The 22758-nt window shown below is 36.0% G+C and overlaps 2 protein-coding genes across 5 annotated transcripts in view; both read left to right on the forward strand.

The window, feature by feature from the left end:
- Window positions 1-16763, forward strand: part of Zfp91 (ZFP91 zinc finger protein, atypical E3 ubiquitin ligase) — a 31602-nt gene extending 14839 nt beyond the window's left edge. Inside the window, exons 3-11 of one of the 4 annotated variants that reach the window (XM_076847285.2) lie at window positions 6440-6652; window positions 6881-6914; window positions 7480-7581; window positions 8179-8313; window positions 9075-9125; window positions 9530-9608; window positions 10929-11043; window positions 13337-13436; window positions 13771-16763. In XM_076847285.2, the coding sequence (XP_076703400.1) occupies window positions 6440-6652; window positions 6881-6914; window positions 7480-7581; window positions 8179-8313; window positions 9075-9125; window positions 9530-9608; window positions 10929-11043; window positions 13337-13436; window positions 13771-14281 (1340 nt within the window). In that variant the 3' untranslated portion in view covers window positions 14282-16763. Of the gene's footprint in view, window positions 1-6439; window positions 6653-6877; window positions 6915-7476; window positions 7582-8178; window positions 8314-9074; window positions 9126-9529; window positions 9609-10928; window positions 11044-13336; window positions 13437-13770 lie in introns of all 4 variants that reach the window. The other 3 variants (XM_076847282.2, XM_076847284.2, XM_076847283.2) reach the window with 3 other exon arrangements.
- A 1993-nt stretch (window positions 16764-18756) lies between these two features.
- Cntf (ciliary neurotrophic factor) lies at window positions 18757-22289 on the forward strand. Its single transcript, XM_076844619.2, has 2 exons — window positions 18757-19422; window positions 20619-22289. The coding sequence occupies exons 1-2, from the start codon at window positions 19309-19311 to the stop codon at window positions 21102-21104; spliced, it is 600 nt and encodes a 199-aa protein (XP_076700734.1). The 5' UTR covers window positions 18757-19308; the 3' UTR covers window positions 21105-22289.
- Window positions 22290-22758: the final 469 nt, after the last annotated feature.

Raw genomic sequence — 22758 nt, forward strand, 5'->3', positions numbered from 1 at the left:
AAGGCCCAAACTCACCATATCCTATTCTTTCCTGTGATCAGTTTCATACTGAATCTACTTAAGGGCTAAGTACTTGTCAGTTTATTAGCATATAGAGAGGTATAATTCCAGACATTCCAAGGAGTTTAGAAGTTATTTTCAAGGAGACAAGGATAAGGATCAGTGTGGTATGTATTTTGTAGTACTACACTAGTGTTCCTTGATGTTCTTTTGATGTTTGGAAGAGTGCTAAAATGCTAATTGGAAATGCTATATGTATGTGTCAGACTCCTCCCCCACCCCACCCCCCCCTTTTCTCTTCAGGGATAGTTTGGGAATAGCTTTTCCATGGAGCAGTTCATTTTCTTTAGAGATTCTTGTATCTCTTTTCTAGATAGAATTGGTGGGGAATGAATGAGACAGATCCTCTATGATCCTAACTTTTGCTTCCATTTAACTACCTTTTTTCTCTGACTATATTTCACTTCTGCCCTCAACTGGAACTGTTAATGTCAGAGCTCTGTTTATTTTAACCCCTCCTAAATGGTAAAACTCCACTCAAAAGGCAGCATGGGATGAAGAAGTCTGGATGTTAAATTTACTTTAAAAAACTTTTCTAACTGTTCTGCCTCTTTTGATTCTTCCCCACATATATATATATTATAGATATCTATATATGTAGATATCTAAATATGACTCAACAATTCCTTAACCTTTCTGGGGTAATTTAAAATGTATTTGCTTGTTTCTTTTTCACAGCATTTATTTGATCTTAAAAATCACTAAGCACTCACCCTGGATTTGTTCTAAATTTGTTGAAATCACACAGCTGATATTGTCTCCTTGTGTTCCTTTGACTTTGTAATTGTTAGTCACAATTCCTTTTCTGTCATTTTAGCAGTGTTTTAGGAGAAAGCAGAAACAAAAGTGTGTATTCAGTTTGTTCTGTTTAACTGGAAGCCCCCTAAACACCCTTTAAAACCTTGATTAATTCTGATAATCATTTTATTCCATCAAACCTATGTGAATGATACTCATTCTCATTAAATCTGTTTTTGTTGTTATTTGGTTTGTGTCTTAAATCTTGAAATTTGAGGAGTGGATTAATGTTTGAATTGGATATGATTTTAGTGATCATTTTCTATAAACTTTCCTTTTATGCGTGAAGACATTGAGACAAAAGAAAACTTGAAGATTTGGTGTGTCTTCATTTTTGCTGCCAAACAAACATCATAAATTTAGTGTCATAAAACAACAGTTTATTTCTTTGTGACTCTGGGATGGCTGGACTGTTTTCTGCTACTTTTCTGGGCTAATTGGGCATTTGTTCAGCAACTGAATGGGCTTGTTAACATGTATAGAAATTGTTGCTAGTTGTGGGTTCTCTGCCAAATGGCCTCATCTTTTAGTAGGCTATACTAGCTTCCTTATTACATGCCACTCTTTATGAAAGGGCAAGCACCACTGCAAAGTGACTATTCATCCTCTGCTTATGTCCCCTTGAATCTTATATTTCATCACTAAAATTCTCTAACTTCATATTTAGTTTCTCATCAAATTTTAATATCACTGAAAGTCCCATGCTTTGCCATGAAACTGATTAGAAAGTTGATTAGTAAACATGGCATTAGAAAGAACATTTGTGATCTTGGGAAAATTTAACTTTTCCATGCTTCATTTTGCTTTTCTATAATGAGAAAAAAATAACTACCTCATGAGGTGTTTTGAGAATTTAGTGTGTGGTAAGACTGACTACTGTTGTTATGATCACATGGTAATGTTAAGGACTTATTAAGTTGTTATTAACTAATTAACAACTAGTCGAAGTGCTAGATCCATCCATTTTAAGTGAATTTGCTTATGTACTGTATTTTCACTATGTATTGGTTTACAGTTTTGATTTTTAAAACCAGTGCGTGAGGAGTACAGTTAACTTTCAGTACCCTTACCCAATCCTCCTCAACTCACTTTTCATTTCCTAGCTCTGTCTAGCATCACCTATTTCTCATGTCTCTAATTATTGCCATCACCAATGTTACCACACTTTCTAAAGCTATTATTTGTGACCTTTTCTATTTCAGTAGGCTTTTAACTGATCTTAAGACGTCTGTCCTCTTCCTGTCTGTCTGGTCTTCAGTCAGACTAAACATTAAAAATTCAAATCTAATCATGCCACCTCCTTACTTTCTTAAACTCTTTTCATGGCTGTAGGATAAAGTGCAAAACCCTTCAGGGACCTTCTTAATTAGACTTTCTGAACAGTGTTATAAATGATGACAGTTTGTGCCATGTTTCCCCTTCTCCAAACATTTAGGTCTTAACTTTGATTTCTCAGTTCGGTATATTATATGCACTGTTTTTCCTTTCTGCTTGTATCTTCCAGCTAAGTACTTCTTTATTCTTTCTCTTAGGGCGCCAACATCTTTTTTTTTTAAACTTAAGTGTTGACCTAATTGTTAGCTAAAGAGACAACATTAAGTTAAATAACACTGGTTTTAAGAGCTGTGGGTTCAGAGAAAAGCATCTTTCCACTTTCTCAGACCTAAACTAATTCACCTAATGCGTGTACTTTGAAAGTTAGTAGTATTGCTTTGTGATTTTAGGGTGGACCCTAAATTTTTAATATCTGTAGAAATTTTGTGAAAGTTCAATAATATTTGTTATCCTTTACTTCCTTTTTTATCAGTGCTCCAGGGACTAATATCTGCTCTAAATAGTAAACAATGAGAGATAATTAGAAAAAGAAAAATCTGATTTGCATATTAACATATATATGTATGTGTGAGTGTGTGTGTTTATAAACATTTGTTGATTTATAAATGAATCAACCAAGTTTGGGTGTACAAATCATTTTCTTTAAGTTAGCTCTGCAAACTTTTTTCCTGTTTGTAATCACACATAATAAATTTCTCTGGTTCTGAAACAATAAAATACTACTTGCAGTTTTAGATTTAAAATTTTATTCTGATGGAATAATTTGTGTGGGTCTTTTAAGTCAGTATATTTTATAAATGGGTTCCTCTCTTGGCACTTGTACCAACCAAGACTGAATGGAAATGAGCCAAATCTAAAGTGAGCTCTTGCACTGATGTTCTCCATTCTTCTTTTATATGATTAGGTGTGGCATAGCAGAAGGGTATAGACTTTGGACTGAGATAGATATTCCTGGGTTGAAGTCCAAGTTTCAAAATTTAATATGTGAGCTCCTTTAATTTAATATGTGATTTCCTTGTAGTTACTTGCTCTCCTCATCTGTAAAGATTACTGATTATTTGAGAGTTATGGTAACTAAATTTAGATAAATTGAAAAAAAAATACTTCTGGCATTACTAAGTACCTAAGGTTTGCTAGTTTCCCAGAATACTCTCAATTGAGATGAGAAGAACTTTTAGTTTGTTCCCCAGTAAGTCAACCAAACACACCCTGTTTGATTCAATTAAATATTACTTTTATTTAACTTTTGTAAGCTGCAGTTAGCAAAAGATGGCAACCTGTGGGTCAAAAGTCCAGATTGTATTAAGATGATCCTTCTAATTTGAGGTATTTTATCACAAACCAGGTAGCTATCATCACTTGGAATTTGATGCATTAGGTTGCTTAGTGTTGTCTTTGGCTATAAAACTGAGACTCTCTTGTATCATATTTTACTACCTTGAAGAATTTTTTAAAAATGATCCTTCTGGTAGTATCAGTTTCTCATTGTCTCAATTCATCATATTACCTACTCTTACTTGGTCTTCTTTTTTAAGAATATAAGTTGTATTCAGTGTTACTACATATTGCTCATAGATTGACTGGCCTGATGTCTTTCTTCACCTCAACTACTGTGGCTTTTTTCTCTTCTTGCTATTTATATATCATGGTATCTCCTCAGGGTTAACTGTTATTGTGAGAAATTACTAGAAATCATCTTTAAACAAGACAAATTTGTTCTTGGCTCTTTTCCTATTTGGCCATAATTGTTTATATATATATATATAATTGTGTGTATATATATATATATATATATATATATATATATATTGATTGTCAGATCTGACTCTGTATGTATACGTATTGAGATGGAAATCACTTAACAAAGACTTAAAAATTAATCATTTTAAAGCATGCAATTTAGTGACATTTAACACATTTGTAGTATTGTACAACCATCTGTCCCGTTCAGAGCATTTTCATTAAGACCAAATAAGACTGATACCCTTTTAAAAGCAGTCATTTCCCCTTTTCTGTTTCTGTGGATTAAACATACCAAACATCATAGGCTAGCAACCCAGTATCCTCTATAGAGTATACTTTGCCCTCTCAAAGCTGACCAGGTGCTTTGGCTTACTGTTACTGTTAGCCCTGGAAAGATCAAAATTTAAAACTGAATGTCTTATCACTTTTGTACTATAATAAAGTCAAAGAATTGGAAGTTGTACCATCTTAATTTGAGAACTGTCTGTGTCATGTTTTTCCCTTCAGTTGTTTTTTTATCTTCTAAATGATTAAAACAATTGTCAATATATAGTATATTTGTATCATGTAATAGTTTTTAAATTAAAGTATATTTTGTCTGATATTAGTATTATTAATTGAATTACCTCCCCCTACAGTCCTAACTCAGGCAACTGTCAATGTCAGGTCCTCATTTGAAAATGGGATCTTTTCAGATAAATAGGTCTTTGTGGTAATTTTTTATGGCAGCACTAGGAAAATTAACATACTGCAAACATGATATAACAAAATACCCAAAAATGTGAATGAAGTTTGGGGATTAGGTAATGTTTAGTGGCTGATAGTATTCTGAAGTGTTCAGTTGCCTTGAAGTAATAGTTGACAGGAATAGTATTAGAGGCAATCTGCAAAAGCCTTGGAAGGAAATGATGAACAAAACATGTTGGACAGTGGCGAAGAGGCAATCTTTGTTATAAAGTTGCAGAGAACTTCAGGGCTGAATTGTGCTCTATCATTGGGTGTAAGTAGAGCTTGTAAGGAATGAACTTGGATGTTTACCTGAGATTTCCAAGCTAAATGTAGATACAACCTGAATTCTCCTTGCTGCTTATACTAAGATATGAAAAGAGAAATAGAGGAATGAATTGCTTAGCAAAAAGGGAACCAACACAAAAACAAAACAAATAACCACTCAATACTTTGGAATGGTTTTAGTCTATCCATATAGATAACTTATGGACCCAACCTGCCATCTCCACAGTTCCCAGTATAAGATGCAGTAATCAAGGAAAGATCCGTGGAGAACCCTCTGGTTTGATGACTGGGACCCCATGAGTTAACACAGGAGAGACTGAAAAGAATTTTTGAGAATTTTGTTCTAGCAGAAAAGAACAAAAATAGGGTGAAATGAAAGAACAGTGATTGTGACAGTAGAACCATAAATTCAGAGGCCAAGCTGTAGGAGACTTCCTAGGATCAGAAGGCAGGCTGTTGCCTCAGTGGGTCAGAGTACAAAGTACTTATGCACAGACGGTTATTATTGTTAGACCTTAAAATAAAATAGAGTTTGCTTTGCTATTACTCACACTAACATCTTTGTATTATAGTGTTTTCACAATTTTACCAGTATATTGTGTTAAGTATTTTGATCATTATGAACATGATGGTTGAAAAGAAGCAAAAAATTGGGTATTGCCTTATCGTTTTGTTTCTTGCTTGTTGTGAGTAGATAGAGCTTTTTTTGTCTCTCATTTATTTGACAGCCATATTTTTATACCGAGGTGCCATTTCTCTATTGGGCTGTTAGATTTTGCTTCTAGCTGAAATGTATCATCCTGTGACCTCAATATGTACTGCCTTTATCTAGGTCTAGGCACTCCCAAATATGAAAGTCAATTTCTAATGTTGACTTTTTATTACTTGTTGTTCAGGAGAGTATCACTTCATTTACCCTTAAAATGTGATGAAATGTAGACTAACAACAGATTGTGTGTGTATCTGTGTGCAGTATCTCACAGGACATCTGAAACAAAACAACACTGGAGCTGGACTTTGCTATGGGATTGCTCTATGGATCAATTCGAATTCATAGTGCAGTTCTAAGTAAAACTCTTGATTAGAGTCAAGGAAAGGCAAGGCATTGTTTTTAAGAAATTCCTTGCAACATTGGTTGTTAAAACATCTAGAACTGTGGTTCTTTCTTTTGGTTGCCTCTTAATTTAATCTCTCTTAATTTAGAGCTAATGGCTAGAACTCCATGAATCAAATTACTTCAGAGTATTTTACATACTTCATAGCATATAAAATTACTGCTTTGCAACATGTTAATGATGTCAAGGATAAGTTTTATCTAGTATCCTCATCTTGTTTCTAATATTTCAGTAATAACCTGGGTGTTTTGGTTTTTTCCTTTAGAAAACATGTAATTTCTCCTGATTATAGTTCTGTTTATAATTAGTAGATATATAGAGATGGTTATTGGTTAACCATAAACTGAAAAAGAATGGCTCACCTTTGGTTCTAGATCCTAAGGAAGAGAAAGAGGAAGAAGACGAGTCTGCTCTCCCTCAGGAAGTTTCCGTTGCTGCATCTAGACCTAGCCGGGGCTGGCGCAGTAGTAGCAGGACATCTATCTCTCGCCTTCGAGATACAGAAAACACTCGAAGTTCTCGCTCCAAGACTGGGTCATTGCAGCTCATCTGCAAGTCAGAACCAATTACAGATCAGCTTGATTATGGTACATTAATAGAATATGGATACTTAATACCCCAATTTTTTAAAATCTTAAATGTAATGTTGAACATTTATCTAAAAATTAAAACTTTTAAGGACAGGTTTAAGGAGAATTTCTTTTAGATAATTAGTTTTCTATAATTACCTCATACAGTTATTTGACTTAAATCTTTTGTCTGCATAGAGAAATATTAATATACAGATTGTAATTTTACTTTTATTTTTCTAGAAGTTGCAGAAGAACATCAGTCTCCTGGTGGCATTAGGTAAAAAAAAAATGTTTTTATATTTCTTATTTAAACATGTGGGTACATAGAACACAGTTAATTTAATGTTTTGGAAGTTGTTTTTTACTTTGAGCTCTAAGATAAATTAACTTGTTTTGATATCATGTTTAGATTTAATGTTGATCTTAATTTGAGCTTAAACCATGTAATTTTTCGTTGTGCGGTTCAGAATCTGTGTCTTAAGTGTCTTCTATGGTTAGGCTTATTCCATTTTAGGCACTAATGTGAAATGTGGGTGTTTTGACCACTGTTTTAAAAATATAAAGTCAGTTTTGTTTTTTTTTTTTAAGTTCTTAGTGCCATCAAACAATTGTCACTTTATCTTTGTTTAATAAAGTGATAGTGTATCTAGGATTTGTATGGTTTGCCTTATTATTAGGGAACAGTAGTAGATTACAGTCCAACTAACTTGTAAAGGAAAAAAAGTTTTAGATAACTTAATGTGAATTTTTATTTACCTCTAAAATAAATTTCCAAATACAGAATAGTTAGTCATGATCATTATAACCAGAATTTCTCATTTCTGTTTGCTTATTTTTAGTAGTGATGAGGAAGAGGAGGAGGAAGAAGAAATGCTAATCAGTGAAGAAGAAATACCATTTAAAGATGATCCAAGAGATGAGACCTACAGACCTCACTTAGAAAGGCACGTCTCAGATTTTATTTTATTCTAGAAATGTCAGTGAAAAATGGGGAGGGCCAGGGGGTTATAGCTCAGTGGTAGAGTGATTGCCTAGCAAGTGCGAGGCCCTGGGTTCAAATGAATGAATGAGAAAATACTGTTGTATGTTTTTATTTTGTTTTGTTGCCTAACTAAATAGGTATAAAAATAATTTTAACTGAGTAATTAATATTCACTTGTTTTGTAAATCTGACATTTTTTCACTCCTACAGTTCTGATTTGCATTTACAGAATTTTAATTTGATCTTATCCAAATTATTAGTTGTGTATGTTTTATCTTACCAAGATGTGATGATTTGCATGGATACTTAGAATTTGGGGATGTGGGGCTTACCTGTCTATACAACTAAAAGGAAAATTGATTTTTTTAGGTTTCTTTAGCCTAGGGATTTTCCCCCATGAACTTCAAGCATATACATCATTACTGTGCATTTGAGGAACCTTTGAATTTCATAGGAAATCGCAGTTTGTGAGCTGAGGATCTTAACAATGATTCTGTGCCTTAACCTTTGAAAAGGTTCTTTGCAGAATGCCAATTTTGAATTGCATTTGTGTTTTCAGGGAAACCCCAAAGCCACGGAGAAAATCAGGGAAGGTGAAAGAAGAGAAAGAAAAGAAAGAAATTAAAGTGGAAGTAGAAGTGGAGGTGAAAGAAGAAGAGAATGAAATTAGGGAAGATGAAGAACCTCCTAGGAAGTGAGTTGGCAAATTTTATTAAAAATGGAAGTCTAACAAATTTTGAAGCCACTGGTGGAATAAAGCATGTACATACTTCAAAATATTCATTTTTTTTTAATTTAAAAATATCTGGCCTCAAGTAGCTGATAGTTTCATTGGAGAAGTTTCATTGGAGAGACCTTTCACAAAAGCTTGAAAAATCTTCACTTTAATTCAAAGCAATAATTTAAGTCTAAATAAGAAGGTGAGACACTGGCTTTGTGTATGCAGAGGGAGTAGAAACTACGGGAAAAATAGGGCAAATATGGGTCCTTCAAAGTAGAGCAAATAAGCCAAATGTAATAACCTTGATGCTATAAAAATTTTCTGTATTAGCAACCACATTTCATTTTTTGTTATATTGCAAGGAAAATTTAGTTTCCATTTGTAGGATTTTAAGATAATAAACTTTTTAAATCTGTTTTTTAAATTTGATTAATATAAGTGATGAATTTTCGTTCTAATGGATCATGATGTGATTCTGTAGTAATGCATAATTTATGGAAGGTGTGTGTCTAATCTGTGATACAAAATAATTTTGAAAATGAAATCACTTCAGAGTAAAATGTTGCTAATTTTCCCGATACATCTTTGATCTTATGTATTCTGTCTTATCCTTTGTGTTGGCAACCTGCTCTTTGTCCTCATGTCATAGGCTCAGGTATATGCCTTCGGCCATCCTTCACCACTATAAATTTCAGTTTAGAATATGTGGTCAGTTACTCTTTCTTTAATTATAGGAGAGGAAGAAGGCGAAAAGATGACAAAAGTCCACGTTTACCCAAAAGGAGGTAAGGAATTTCTACTCCTGTTCCATGTACCTTGTTTCTGGTGCTAGGCACTTTACTAATAATTATTTAGCTCTCATAATAATCCTGCAGGGATGACTTAATATTTTCGCTGAAGTAGTTTGATTAACATCCATGATATAGATAATTGTTTTATTTTCATTGCAGAATGTTGAAGTTTCTGAAATTCTTAGTACTTCCTTTACTTCTTGAGGGGTTGCTAGTTTATTTGTGCTGATTTTAAACTATGAAACATTTGGCAATTTTGGGTTACTTAAAACACGAATTCTTTGCAAGTTGTATACTAATAAAGAGGTTATAATCCTTCGTACTGTAAGATAGTTATTTTTAATAGTACATGATGATACTTTTCTGTTCTTGATCTTTCTCCTGTTCTGTGATAATAGGAAAAAACCTCCAATTCAATATGTCCGTTGTGAGATGGAAGGATGTGGAACTGTTCTTGCTCACCCTCGCTATTTGCAGGTCAGTGAAGTTGTTACATAAGACAGCCTTAAGTAATAAAATTATTTAATCGTTCTTAGTTCATAGTACTACTCAAAACAAAATAACCTGAGACTGGGTAATTTATAATGAACAGAAACTATTGGCTCCTAGTTACAAAGGCTGAGTATGGCCTTGGTTCTGTGTCATTCCATAGCAAAAGGTAGAAGGGCAAACAGTCCTTTTTTTCACATTAACAGCTTCAATCCATTTATGAGGGCAGAGCATTTGAACACTTCCCTTTGGACCCTGTCTCCTAATATTGAGGATTATGTTCCCAACATATCAGCTGGCCTCAAGCAGCTAATCATTTCATTGGAGAGACCCCTCTCAAAACCTTAAAAAGTCTTCACTTTAATTCAAAGCAGGGATTTAAGTCCAAATGAGAAGTGAAGACAGTGGGAATAGAGGGAGTAGATGCAGAGGGAATATAGACAAGAGAAAAATAGGGTAAATATGGGTCCTCAGAATTAGAATGCATAAGGCAAATGCAATAACCTTCAACCCATTGTGTGTGGGGGTTTTTTGTTGTTGGTTTTTTTTTTTTTTTTTTTTTTTTTCTTTTTTAAGACAACATAGTACCTGGGCCCAAATAGAAGGATTTTCTTGGAATTATCAAATATTACAGGATTTCCCAAACTTGTGATAGAAAAGTTGATTGTAACAGCACACCAAGACTCACAATAACAGATTTTATTTTAATGTGTATCAAAAAAAAGCATGTCAAACCAGTGATTTCTTAGAGACTATGCAAAATGAATAAAACAATTTTAGTTTTGTTTTTGTTTTTCTTCAATGAATAGTTGTTTAAAAATTGAGTAGTAGGACAGCTCATATTTAGGTCTAGAGAAAATATGAAAGTGAAATACTGCTTAGATACATATTCGATGTTTAGCAGCAAGTGTGGCATAAGACTGGGCCTATTTTGGATTGTGGTTCTGTAATAATGATAGCTATTATTGGAAGGTATGTTTGCTGCATTAAACTCTGTAAAATATGTGATCCCATTAGTCTCACAACAAAATTATAATTATTGTCTCCATTGTACAAATGAGAGCTGGAATTTAAATATGTGAGTACATCTCCTAAGATTACTCTGCTTGTGAATGACAGGTCCAGATTGGAACCCAGGTCTATATAATTCATAGCGTATGTTTTTAACCATTTTCCTATACTTCTTCCCTATCCATATACAAAATATTTGGTTTACCTTCAGCACTTTCAACCTAGTTGAGAAAAGAGCAATTAAGAAACCTTAAATTTTTTTTTCTATTCCTTTTAACTTACCTTTTAATGTTTTAGCATCACATTAAATACCAGCATTTGCTGAAGAAGAAATATGTATGTCCCCATCCCTCCTGTGGACGACTCTTTAGGCTCCAGAAACAACTTCTGCGACATGCCAAACATCATACTGGTAATTTTTAAAACAAGATTTTATCAAGTAGCCAGGTGAACTCAACTTTAGGTGGGCAAATGGATAGTGATAAAATTTTTCTTAAAAGAATCTGCAGTCAAGCATGGAAGAAAGGTTTGATAATAAAACAAATTTTACAAAGTGTGATCGAACTAGGGCTTTTGAACTTTTGTCTGTTGACGTCTTTGAGAACTTAACAACTAAGATAATGATCCTTTTTTAGTAGAAATGGGATTTTTTAAATTTTTTTCAAATATTTGTAGTAACTGTTTACAGGGTTAAAAGTGGGGAATATTAAAGAGAAAGCCTAAACAGTAAAAGAGGATGGCTTATAATTATGGTTAATCATAAATATCTTCTGGGACTTATTGAAATCAAAAAAGCTAGATTTTGGGATTTGCATGCAAACTCTTGTCAGAATTGTCAACTCAAAAACAGAAGCTGAGTGCAATATATATTATAGAATAGATTCATTCCATTCATGTATAGCCATTGACAATCTCAATGAAGTGAAGCTTATAATGCAATTTGAGTCAGATATTGGTGGCATATAATACTAATGTGGTAATTCTCAGATACTTTATTACATGCTAACCTTTTTGTTTTGGGAGGATAAGGCTAGGAATTTTTGTAGAAATAAGTCCTCCCCAAGATTATACCTTACTAGCATACTTTTAAAAAATTTTTTCTATATGCATGACTTAGACATATTACCACTCCTCAGTTTCCCTAACTATAAATTAAGATACCAGTATCACATAACTACTGTCAGGATGAAATGAGATCACATATAAAGTTCAGGTCACTGCACAGAGCCTGGCACATGATAGACTTTTTTTAAAACACTGGAATTTCATTTGGGTCTTGATCACTCTAAAATCTACTATCTTTGCTTCATACCGTGTTTCTTGAAAGAAAGTAGTATCCTTACTTTGTATCTTAAATATGATTTTTCTGCTCCTGCTGTCCCTGTTAATAGTTATATCCAATAGAAAAAACATTTCTGACAGCCAGTTTAGAATATTTCAGCTATCATAAGTGTACTATGAAAAGAAAAGCTGTTACTAGTTCATTCTGTTCCAAATGTTTATATTTAATTAATACAATTTTAATGTGTCACTCTTCCCTTTCCAAATTAGTATATATGAACTCCCTTTTCAAGTATAAATTATTTTAAAAATGGATTTCCTACCCAGATTTGCCATGCTGTTATGGAGCAGAACAATTGGACAAGACTTTATTGAGGCTAAGAGTTGTCATTATGTTAGGGTTTGGGGTTTTTTGGTTTTGTTTTTCATTTTTCTTCCTCTCAGTGCTGGGGATTAACCCAGGCCCTTGCACATGCTGCGAAAGCACTCTGCCACTGTTCTACACCCCAGCCCTGTCACTGTTTTAGAACTCTGCATTTTTAGACCCTACTATACAGTGGTGGAACACAAACCAACCAACATTGGTTTATACTTGGGTTTTTGTTAGCCGTACAGAATCTGAGGTCTTGCCTCAGACATGGTGAATCAGCTTGTATGTGTGTTTAATAAGATTCCTAGGTGTTCCCTATGCATGTTTAAACCTGAGAAAAGAAGGTTTTAAACTATTTGGGAAGTAGTATTGGATTTAATTGTCTATAGTTCACCATTTAACTTATGTTCATATTTTCACTGTGACTGTATCCAGTAATTTTAAATGGAGCAGAAAATATAATGAACATTAATTCAGCAAATATATATTTAGCACCTGTTTGTCCATTGGCTGCCTAATCAAGTAGTAGAGAAATAAGTGCAGTGTTCTTTTGTCCCATCAGTTTCATACCACATTACCAAATTTATCAAAAATGTTGGGGGGGAGTTATACAGTAACAGAGGTAGTTAAATGCTGCAAAAGGTGTAGGGGAGAATAAGGTCTAGAAATACGAGTACTTTTTTGCATATGTTTGAGAGAAATTTAAATTGTGGTAACATTTTTTTAACCTGAAACAGACATAATTACTATTTTAGATATGGATCAGTTTTATTTTTTTATGGGGGGAGTGGCATTTAAAGTTGAGATTAGGATTTCAGCTCTCATTTCTATCTGTGATTTTTTATTTTTTATTCTTAAACTACTGAATATATGGACTAAAATATCCAAATAGCATATTTTTAAATGTTTATTTACTCAAAGTGTTTAACATTGAAAATAGTATCAGTTTTACTCTAAATTGACGTACCTGATCACCTGCTCATTTGTTTTGAACTAGTGGAAATATTAATAGGGTGTCTAAATGGAAAGCTAACCACATTTTTTTGCCTCTTAGATCAAAGGGATTATATCTGTGAGTATTGTGCTCGGGCCTTCAAGAGTTCCCACAATCTGGCAGTGCACAGGATGATTCACACTGGCGAGAAGCCATTACAGTGAGTATTTACTGGCCAACATCTGGATGAGAAGTGCGGACACTCCACATGAGTATTTTCCTCTTACCAACATCTCTCCTGCCACTTTTATTAGCTTTTGTCAAATTAAAGAGTGGGAATTGTTTAGGGCAGCTACTTAGTGACCTTTTTCTTTGTTTTACTTGTTTTTCAAGTAAACAAAAGAAAAAAAATGTATTTTCACCTAGTTGTTTCCACATCCTTCATTAGCAGTATGTGTTACTGATTATTTTATATATGCTCTAAATTCTCACCCAACTTTTAAGTAAGAGCTTCGTTTCTTTTAATCGCACATTTTATCTTCCACTCCCCTTAGATGTGAGATCTGTGGATTTACTTGTCGACAAAAGGCATCCCTTAATTGGCACATGAAGAAGCATGATGCAGACTCCTTCTACCAGTTTTCTTGCAATATCTGTGGCAAAAAATTTGAGAAGAAGGACAGCGTAGTGGCACACAAAGCAAAAAGCCACCCTGAGGTGCTGATTGCAGAAGCTCTGGCTGCCAATGCAGGCGCCCTCATCACCAGCACAGATATCTTGGGCACTAACCCAGAGTCCCTGACACAACCTGCAGATGGTCAGGGTCTTCCTCTTCTTCCTGAGCCCTTGGGAAATTCAACTTCTGGAGAGTGCCTGCTGCTAGAAGCTGAAGGGATGTCAAAGTCGTACTGCAGTGGGACAGAACGGGTGAGCCTGATGGCTGATGGAAAGATCTTTGTGGGAAGTGGCAGCAGTGGGGGCACTGAAGGGCTGGTCATGAACTCGGATATTCTCGGTGCTACCACAGAGGTTCTGATTGAAGATTCAGACTCTACTGGACCTTAGTGGAAAGGAAGACTTTGGACGCTGGGACAGTTCAGACTTTGTATTTAAAAGATAAAAAGGACAAAAAAAAATTTAAAGCATTTAAAATCTAGTAAAATAACTGAAGGGCCTGCTCTTTCCATTGTGGATCACAGCACACACAAACCCCATCCCAAGAGCTCCCTCTGTTATCCCTCTTATAAAATTGATGTTGCCTTTAACAGAAAGGTAGACAAAAAGCAGCAGCAGCTCTAAAAGTGAGGGTTAATCCTCATACTCGGTTCCAGCCAGCAGCAGACTTATGCTCAATTGGCAGATCCCCTTTCCAACCCGTAACTCTGATGTGCTCTGGATCAGCTTTTGACTCAATAGTATACTACTGTCCTTTCAATCCTATCTTCTCTTCCACTGCTGCCCTATGGTTCTGGCTTCTACCCACTGCAACACACTTATCCTCAAATACTATGTAATTCTAATCTCTGGAGGCTGGCAGCTTGACTTGGCACTTTAGGCCCCTTAACAGGATGTGCTGTTAAAACAGCACATGTTTCTCACCCCTCTTTCTCCATTCCCCACTGGGTTTTGGAAAGGAAGGATACATGTGGACCACCTCCCTCCTCTTTGATCCCAGCACCTCATTCCCCCTCCCAAACCTTCATATGGCTCTTAATGGTGCTTATTTGCTTGGAAGCAGGCTCCCAAGAGGGAGGGGGCTGCCCTCTACACAGTCTTTTTGACTGTAAGATAGGGCTGTGTATTAGTGAGACAGTGAGAAAAGTCCCAGGCTAATGGCAGAAATTTGCACTTTGAACATGTGTGTTTTTGTGTTGTGGAACCTGAGATTTCTTATTTATTAATGGAAAGTCTGATTTTTTGGGGGGGGAGGGTCTTCGTTGCTATATTTTGTGGGGCTGGGAGAGATTAGATTATTCTGACATGGGATCCTTTCCACAAGAGGTACTTTGAAGGCAAGGCATAGGGTTGAAAAGCACAGCCAGCCTCTAAAATCATAGCTCTCCAGTGGCCTTTAAAGAAAGCTGGTCCTCAGCACTAACAAAATCACTACAATAGCCTAGTGCTTTTTTTTTGGAAGCCTTCTTAGGGAAGGATAATGGGTTTGTGGTAACCAATGTGCTCTTTGAGATTTTAAGAGCATTGAGATTTAAGGAATTTTGAGGGGATGAGGATGGTTGTTCAGGTCTGAATTACAGATATGAGATTTTTTTTCTTGTGAATTTCCTTTTGTCTCTATCATTTCCTTTTATATATCACCCTTCTTGCCTGTTGGTTGTTTTGGTTTGTTTTGTTGTTTTTGTTTTTTGCTTTGCTTTATCATTGGTTTGCGGCAGCTCCCTATTAGACACTTAGAGAAAGAACAAAGTGTAAGAGTCCTAAGTAAGTCAAAGAAAACTGCTGATTTGTTTCTCTTTTAGTAACACCTCAGAAAAGACTTCAGTAGACAAAGTTAGGCTATATGATAATGGCTTTGGCTTTCACCTGAAGTTCTGGAAATTACCACTTCCCTTCAGATAGATTTTCATGGGGTGTGGATTGCTTATTACTATACATGGGCGTTTTCGTACAAGCTTGTAACTCTCAAAAGACTAAAAACTTATTTTATTTTGACTGATTTTTAGAGTCTTAGAAGGGCAATTCCTATCCTATGTACCTCAGAAGCCAGAATTGAAAACTTACCCTATTTGTTTATTGTCAGAAATGTGTGATGGCTGTTGGAAAGAATGAAGTTTTGCTGAGAACAAAATAAGGAACAACTTGTTTTTCACAAACACTAAAACTACCAAATTTGTCAGTTTTCTCTTTAATTTATTTTTTTCCAAAAGGGGGGTAACAATGTCATCTCTGAAAGAGGCTTACTGTACACCCACTAGTGTCGGTGGTTGGGATGCCAGGGAATAGGGAGTGAGACACCTACAGTAAATAGTCTTAAATGCACTATTTTTTCAGAGTGTTGCAGATCTGCCATCTCTCCAATGTGAGGGTAGAACATGGAATAAGGATAGAAAGGATACAGAAAAGATAGAAGGGATGCAGAATATGCTTTCCTGCCCACAGCGAGGGGTTTGCAGTTTTAATTTGGTATGTTGAGTGGATTTGAAAATACTAAGATGGATTGAGTGGGTCTACAACAAAGTTCCGTTTTATACTGTTTCACTAACTAGCATCTATATCCCACACTTACCTTTTTGTCTTTGCTACACCTAGACTTTGTCTTCATGAACTTCACTTGCACTGGTTAGTCATCAGATATTTTAGCCACCTATACAAAAGCAAACTGCATTAAGGGGGGGAAAGGCACTTCTCTGGGATGGGGGAATATGTTCTCCTTTGTATCACACTCCCCTCCCCATAAAAAGCAACTAGTTAGTTCCAATTGGAAACTCCTATCCTTCCCCTTTGTTGGGGGTGGGAATCCTCTTTCACAGCTACCATTTGCTGACAATAAATTATTGTAGCAGTTTGCAATAAATTTTAAAATATTTTTCATGGAGTTTATATTTTTCCTTTTGAGAAAGGAATGCTATCATAGTAAAGAGTCTATATAAGTAAACTATCTAAGCCCCATTTATGTTCTGCTCCCCCTGCCATTGTTTATTTCATTGTCTCTCCAAGGAGCTCTTTTAATCTTGAAAATCTGTATTTCATACTCTTTATTAGTCTGATTTTGTTACCTTTTTAATAACTTGCCATGTCATATTCTCCAGCTTGAATTGGCATTTCTAAATTCTGATAATGTCATTGAGATGGCATTTCTAAATTCTGATAATGTCATTCGGTATTTCTAGAAGATGTACTTCTCCCTTGCTTGTGATTGCCCAGGGTTATTTTGAACAATCTTAATATGTTTCAGACAGTTTAGATACTGGCTGGGAGTACTGGGAATAAGAAAATTATTTAGGTATAGAAAGCATCCACATAGAGCACTTGAACCTCCTTTGTACCTGTTTGGAGGGAAAAAAATCATAAAATATACTACCAACCTAAATAAGATTATTACAATCTCATTGTTTGCAGTACCATTTTTTCCTCCTGTCTTTCCCACTTTCCAATGTACTCAAGAAAATTGAAAAATTGTAATGGATCAATTGAAAATATTTTATTTCCTGAAAACCTTTTTTGCCTATTGTAATGTGCAGGACCCTTCTCCTTTGATGAAAGAGATGGGTAGTTAAGATACCTGAATCTAGGTTGAAAAGGTTGTGTAAAAAGAAATTATAATAAAAGGGATACTTTGCTTTTCAGATCCTTGTTTTCTCTTCACCTAGGTAAGGCATACCCACAACAAGTATGTAAAGAAGAAAATAAAAGTTGTCCTCCTGGAAGCAACTTGTCTTCCTTGGTTCTACTGAGTTAAATTATCCTATGGGTGAAACATTTGCTGCTAAATGAGAAAATGTGCTCTTGGCACATTTCATATTCAGTGTACCATTGTTTGCTGGTACACAACTGATTGCTTTTTCTGAGAATCAAGCACTTTTTGATGTTTAATGCTGGAATGTCATGTGATTCAGTTATCAACAAATTTAGAAACTTCTTTGATAGTAGCTTTCCACTAGAAAAAGTAGCCCTATATTGACCTAATAGTGGGGACATTAAGGTTGCTGTGAGATCATCAAATCACTCTAATGATGATTAAAAAAAAAAAAATCCTTAATAGCATATTACACCAATGCTTCACAAGACCTGGTATCTGTGTGGAGTTCTAACTCTTAACAATAGACACACAAAACTATAATACTCTATAAACAGTCTCACTATAACAGCTTGGCTGGCCTCATGTTTTCCCCATTACATCTCTATATTGTTAATCTATGTAAATTTGCTCCTGAAATAGTGTGCATTTCAACTCATTGCTAGCATCTGTGGTATGAAATAGTGAAAGCTAATCAGTCCATTTGGGGATGAAACTTTTGAGACTATCCAATTAGCATCATCCTGAGTTAAATGCAATACTCTCCAAGCACCTTCTAAATCTTCTGTCCTCATTTCAAAGCCCAGCACATTCTCTTATTTTGTTAAGCATGTGGTATGACTAGGACAGGGAAGAAGAAAAAGCATGTTGTCACTTGAGTGAGACTGCCTAAGAAATGTTACCAGGTTGGGGTTGGGTGTTTCCTCTGGAAGAGAACAGGCCTAAACAGTACCTTCTACATCTGTGGCTACCATGTTTGAGATCACAGATACTTCCTTAGTTGATTTTTTAACCAAGTATAAATCAACTTTAAAAAATACCAAAAGGATCAAAAGTGAAAAGATGTTGCATTTTTAAAGAACCTATTTCACATTACCTTTCCTTGCACAAAATGTGAACTATCTATAAAGAATTGGAAAGTCAGTGGACAAAACAATTGTAGAACCAAAGACATCTACATAAATTTCAGCGTAGTTTATTGTAGATTTTGTGCACGTTATTTAATGTCTTAAAGCTTAGTTTCTTAGGACAGCCAATATTTACCCCAGAATTACTCTAAGGATCAATTAAGTTGTTTTAAAGCCTTTAGCAGAGTGTCTAACCCTTGGTAGGTATTTGATAAATGGCATCTACATGAATAATAATATTTTTTGACCACTTCATCAGGCCAAGAAAAGAAAAAGACATGGGGAGCATAAGGGAGGATGATGATATAGTGAGCTTGATTTTATACATATAAAATAGATTACATTAGGCAGGGATGTCCTGAGGATTAGCGTGATAGTGACTTTGTTGCTAAGTACATAAAGCAAAACAATGACATAAAAACAAGTGTGCTAAGTACTGAGTGGAGGAGAGAGATGGAGGCAGACGCTGCAGGGGAAAAAAAAAAAAAAAAGAAAAAAAACAGCCTGATTAAAAAGGGCCCTTTGATTCCACAGGCACAAAAATCCACAGCCAGGAATTTGCTGCCACCTCTGAGTCAGGCAGGGGGTGGGGGTGCACAATCCCATTAGAGAATGCCCAGTGGATTTAGTCTGTGAGAGTCACATTTCTTATTTGGACCAGTGTAGACAGAAGCAAACCCAGCTCACTTGTTTCTTGGGACAGTTAGGGGATGGCTTTTGCAGAGCATTCACCACGGACCCCTCGCCGACGGGACCTCTGTAGCCGTTCCATCTGGCTAGCAAGGAAGATTCGTTCAGACCTGACTGCCCTTATGGAATCTTATGTAAGTCATCTATTTTCCCATCATGTCTTCTGACCCAGCTCCTTAACATCATATTCCAGACCCACAACCAATTATGAAAGCCCTAATCACAGTCATTCATGTATTGGATGCCTATTATTTGACATGGCCCTTTCTAAGCTCATGTGAGCTTATGACTGCCTTCCTCCATGATGCTTAGGAGACATGTTCCTTGAATGAGAAAATATATATGGTGGTATAGGTAGGATTGGCTCTGTGTCTTGAAGGCTGTTCCTAATTGGCCTGTATTCTGAATTCTCCCAGAATAGATTAACCTTGGGCCCTCTAAGTTTGTGTACTTCACAGGCATTGTTATAAATTTTTGAGCTGTGTAAATGAAAGGTTTATATGATTAGGCGGAAGAACAGTATGAATATGGAAGAAATTTTTAAATCCAAACAATACCTATATAATATTAGCCACCCACTTTTCAGTACTACACACCTAAAGTGTCCTAGTATCTGAGTGAAAAAATAAACTATCAAACCCTTGGAAGACTCCTGAGAAACTTGTGAAATTTGTCAAATTCTAAAAGTGTTCTGGGCTGGTTTTCTGATATAGGGGACCCCTATCAGTCTGCACCTTAGGCTTACCTTGGAAATACTCCAGACCATTGTGGAAAGTTCTGGATTTTTGTTCTCTGAGAATTGGTTTATCTTTGAACAACCTTGTCAGTTAGAAATTAGACTCTGATTACCTTTTCTTTTGAAAAAATGTAAAAATATAATTCCTCTTTTTTTTTTTTTTTTAAGAATTGATCTCACATTCAGAGTGGGCAGTGGGAATAAAGACATTAGGAAATTCTAAAATAGCTACTTTAGGGTTTCCTAGATTTGGATAGTGTCTTCATGTATGTTTAAAATACTTGAACTCTCCAATATAATTAAATATTTCAGTTTCTAGAAAAGAGTGGAGAATCTTCTAAATTAGTAGTGTATTTCACCCATTAGAACTTAATGAAAGTGAAACATTCTTCCAGGAAAAATGCAGATATTCCATATTGGATCTCCTAAAGTCCAGTTATGAATCCCGAGTAGAGTTTCTGTTCTGGACATTTTATTTTCTTTACAACTTGGATCCTTGACCAATGAGGTGAATGAGGTTTTATATGTGATTTTAAATAATATTGTTGAGATGATCACAGCAGATTATGCCATGTTTCCTGTGACTTTGGATAGGTGAAGCATCAGGGCCTGAACAAGAATGTCAACCTGGACTCTGTGGATGGTGTGCCAGTAGCAAGCACTGATCAGTGGAGTGAGCTGACAGAGGCAGAGAGACTCCAAGAGAACCTCCAAGCTTACCGTACCTTCCATGTTATGTTGGCCAGGCTTTTAGAAGACCAGCAGGTACATTTTACTCCAACCCAAGGTGACTTCCATCAAGCCATACATACCATTCTGCTCCAAGTTTCAGCCTTCACCTACCAGCTAGAGGAGTTAATGGTGCTCCTGGAGCACAAAATCCCCCCGAATGAGTCTGACGGGATGCCAGTTGTTGGAGATGGTGGTCTCTTTGAGAAGAAGCTGTGGGGCCTAAAGGTGCTGCGAGAGCTTTCACAGTGGACCGTGAGGTCCATCCATGACCTTCGTGTCATTTCTTCCCATCAGACGGGGATCCCAGCACATGAGAGCCAATATGTTGCTAAGGACAAGAAGATGTAGCAGTTAGCCTTCTCTGTCTTCCTTGCTGTCTGTTCTGATGGAATATACATAGTTTTCTGGGGCCTCATTTTCCCATCTTCAGTTTTTGAGAACCTTTTAAGACCACAAGCATTTCCGCCAAGTAGATTGGAGACACAGACAAATGGGTAGGGAGGTTTACATAGCTTGGGGTGTGGGTGTGGGTGTAAGACAATGGGAGCAATCCTACCTTAGAGTTCTAACCATTCTACCCACTAAGTAACCTTTACCATCATTTAACAACATTACAGATAGAAGAGAGAAATATCTCAAACTCTAGTTCTGGAAGATTTCTGAGAAGACTAAACCAATGAATGGACTCTGTACAGTCATTCATACTCTTAGATAATAAAAATAATAATAGCCAACACTTACGGAGTCGCTGCTGTATTAAGGCAGTGAACCAGAGGTCTTACATATGTTATGTATTACCTGTACAGCAACTCGTGAGGAAGGTGGTGTCATTCACCTCTGATGAAAAAACAAGCTCACAGAGACCATTAAGGTCATGCAGTGCCAAGTGACATACTAAGTTTGAACCCAGATCCTCACTGTAAAGCTGATGTACTTTTTACTTTAGAGGCTTGATTATGAAACTGTCACTGCCCTTCTATCTCAGAGGGTTGGAAGGTGTAATCATCTATGTACAGTATCCTCCACACTAAAGAAGCCCTTACACACTCTCATAAGTCAGCAGCAATTTTTAGTGTTAAAAGCAATATTCGTTGCCCATGCTTAGCAAAGAAGAGAAAAGCTGGAGATCGTAGATCCCATTTCAAAGATGAGGCCTACAAGACTTCTGAACCTTAGCAGTTGAAAATGTGCAGTAATACAGCCTGGTTGAAAGTGTCTACTGATGTTCTTGGATATTGGGTTGGGCACAGCCTATACCAGCTTACCTCACATTCACTATAATTAGCAATCCAGGGATATAGATCCAAGCATTTGTAGATGATGGGTGGAATTCTACCCAAGTTAAAAAGTCACCGGACTGTCACTTCACATTCTCTGAACTTAGTCATGAGGAGAGGGTGAGGCCCGCTTTTCCCACTGGGATTGCCAGAGAGTCTGCAACAATATACAGCAAAGGCTCCAGGGGATGAAAAGCTAGTAAGTATGGACACGAATGGAAAAGGCAAGGCCCATGTTCTAATGGTACATATGTGATAGGTAATATTTAACTTGTCATTAAAACCCAAGATCTTAAATTGGGGACCTCAATTTTATTAGTCAAGGTGTCTTTACTCTTAAGTGAACCATGAGTCAGAAGGGCCTGCCTCCCATTAGGTCACTTGAGGTGAGGATGGGTGACTTGACTTCCCCACGTGGGTTCATGTCCAAATTCCATGAAGTCAGTGTTGTGAAAGTTCAAGGGAAGAAAGGCTCTGTCTTCTTAGAACGCATTTATGGAAATATGGGTGACGTGTGTGTAAAAGATCAATAGTAGGTTGGAATTACAATCCCTGGGTTTAAGAATTGGGGAAATCGGTGAAGGCCAGAAATAGTTTCCAGGAGGAAACAGGAGTTGTGTCACAGAGGTTGGCTGAGTACAAATAGGAAGAAATCATAAAGAAGGAAACCGAAGAGTTGGCTGCTAGAAAAAAACTTGGGCAATAATAAACATTGGGGCCCTGGC

The sequence above is a fragment of the Callospermophilus lateralis genome, chromosome 2 (genome assembly GCF_048772815.1).
Source record: "Callospermophilus lateralis isolate mCalLat2 chromosome 2, mCalLat2.hap1, whole genome shotgun sequence".
Taxonomy (NCBI): domain Eukaryota; kingdom Metazoa; phylum Chordata; class Mammalia; order Rodentia; family Sciuridae; genus Callospermophilus; species Callospermophilus lateralis.

Coding starts and splice junctions, on each gene's coding strand:
- Cntf (XM_076844619.2), top strand. CDS start 19,309: ATGGCTTTTGCAGAGCATTCACCACGGACCCCTCGCCGACGGGACCTC. Junction 19,423..20,618: donor CTGCCCTTATGGAATCTTAT/GTAAGTCATCTA, acceptor GACTTTGGATAG/GTGAAGCATCAGGGCCTGAA.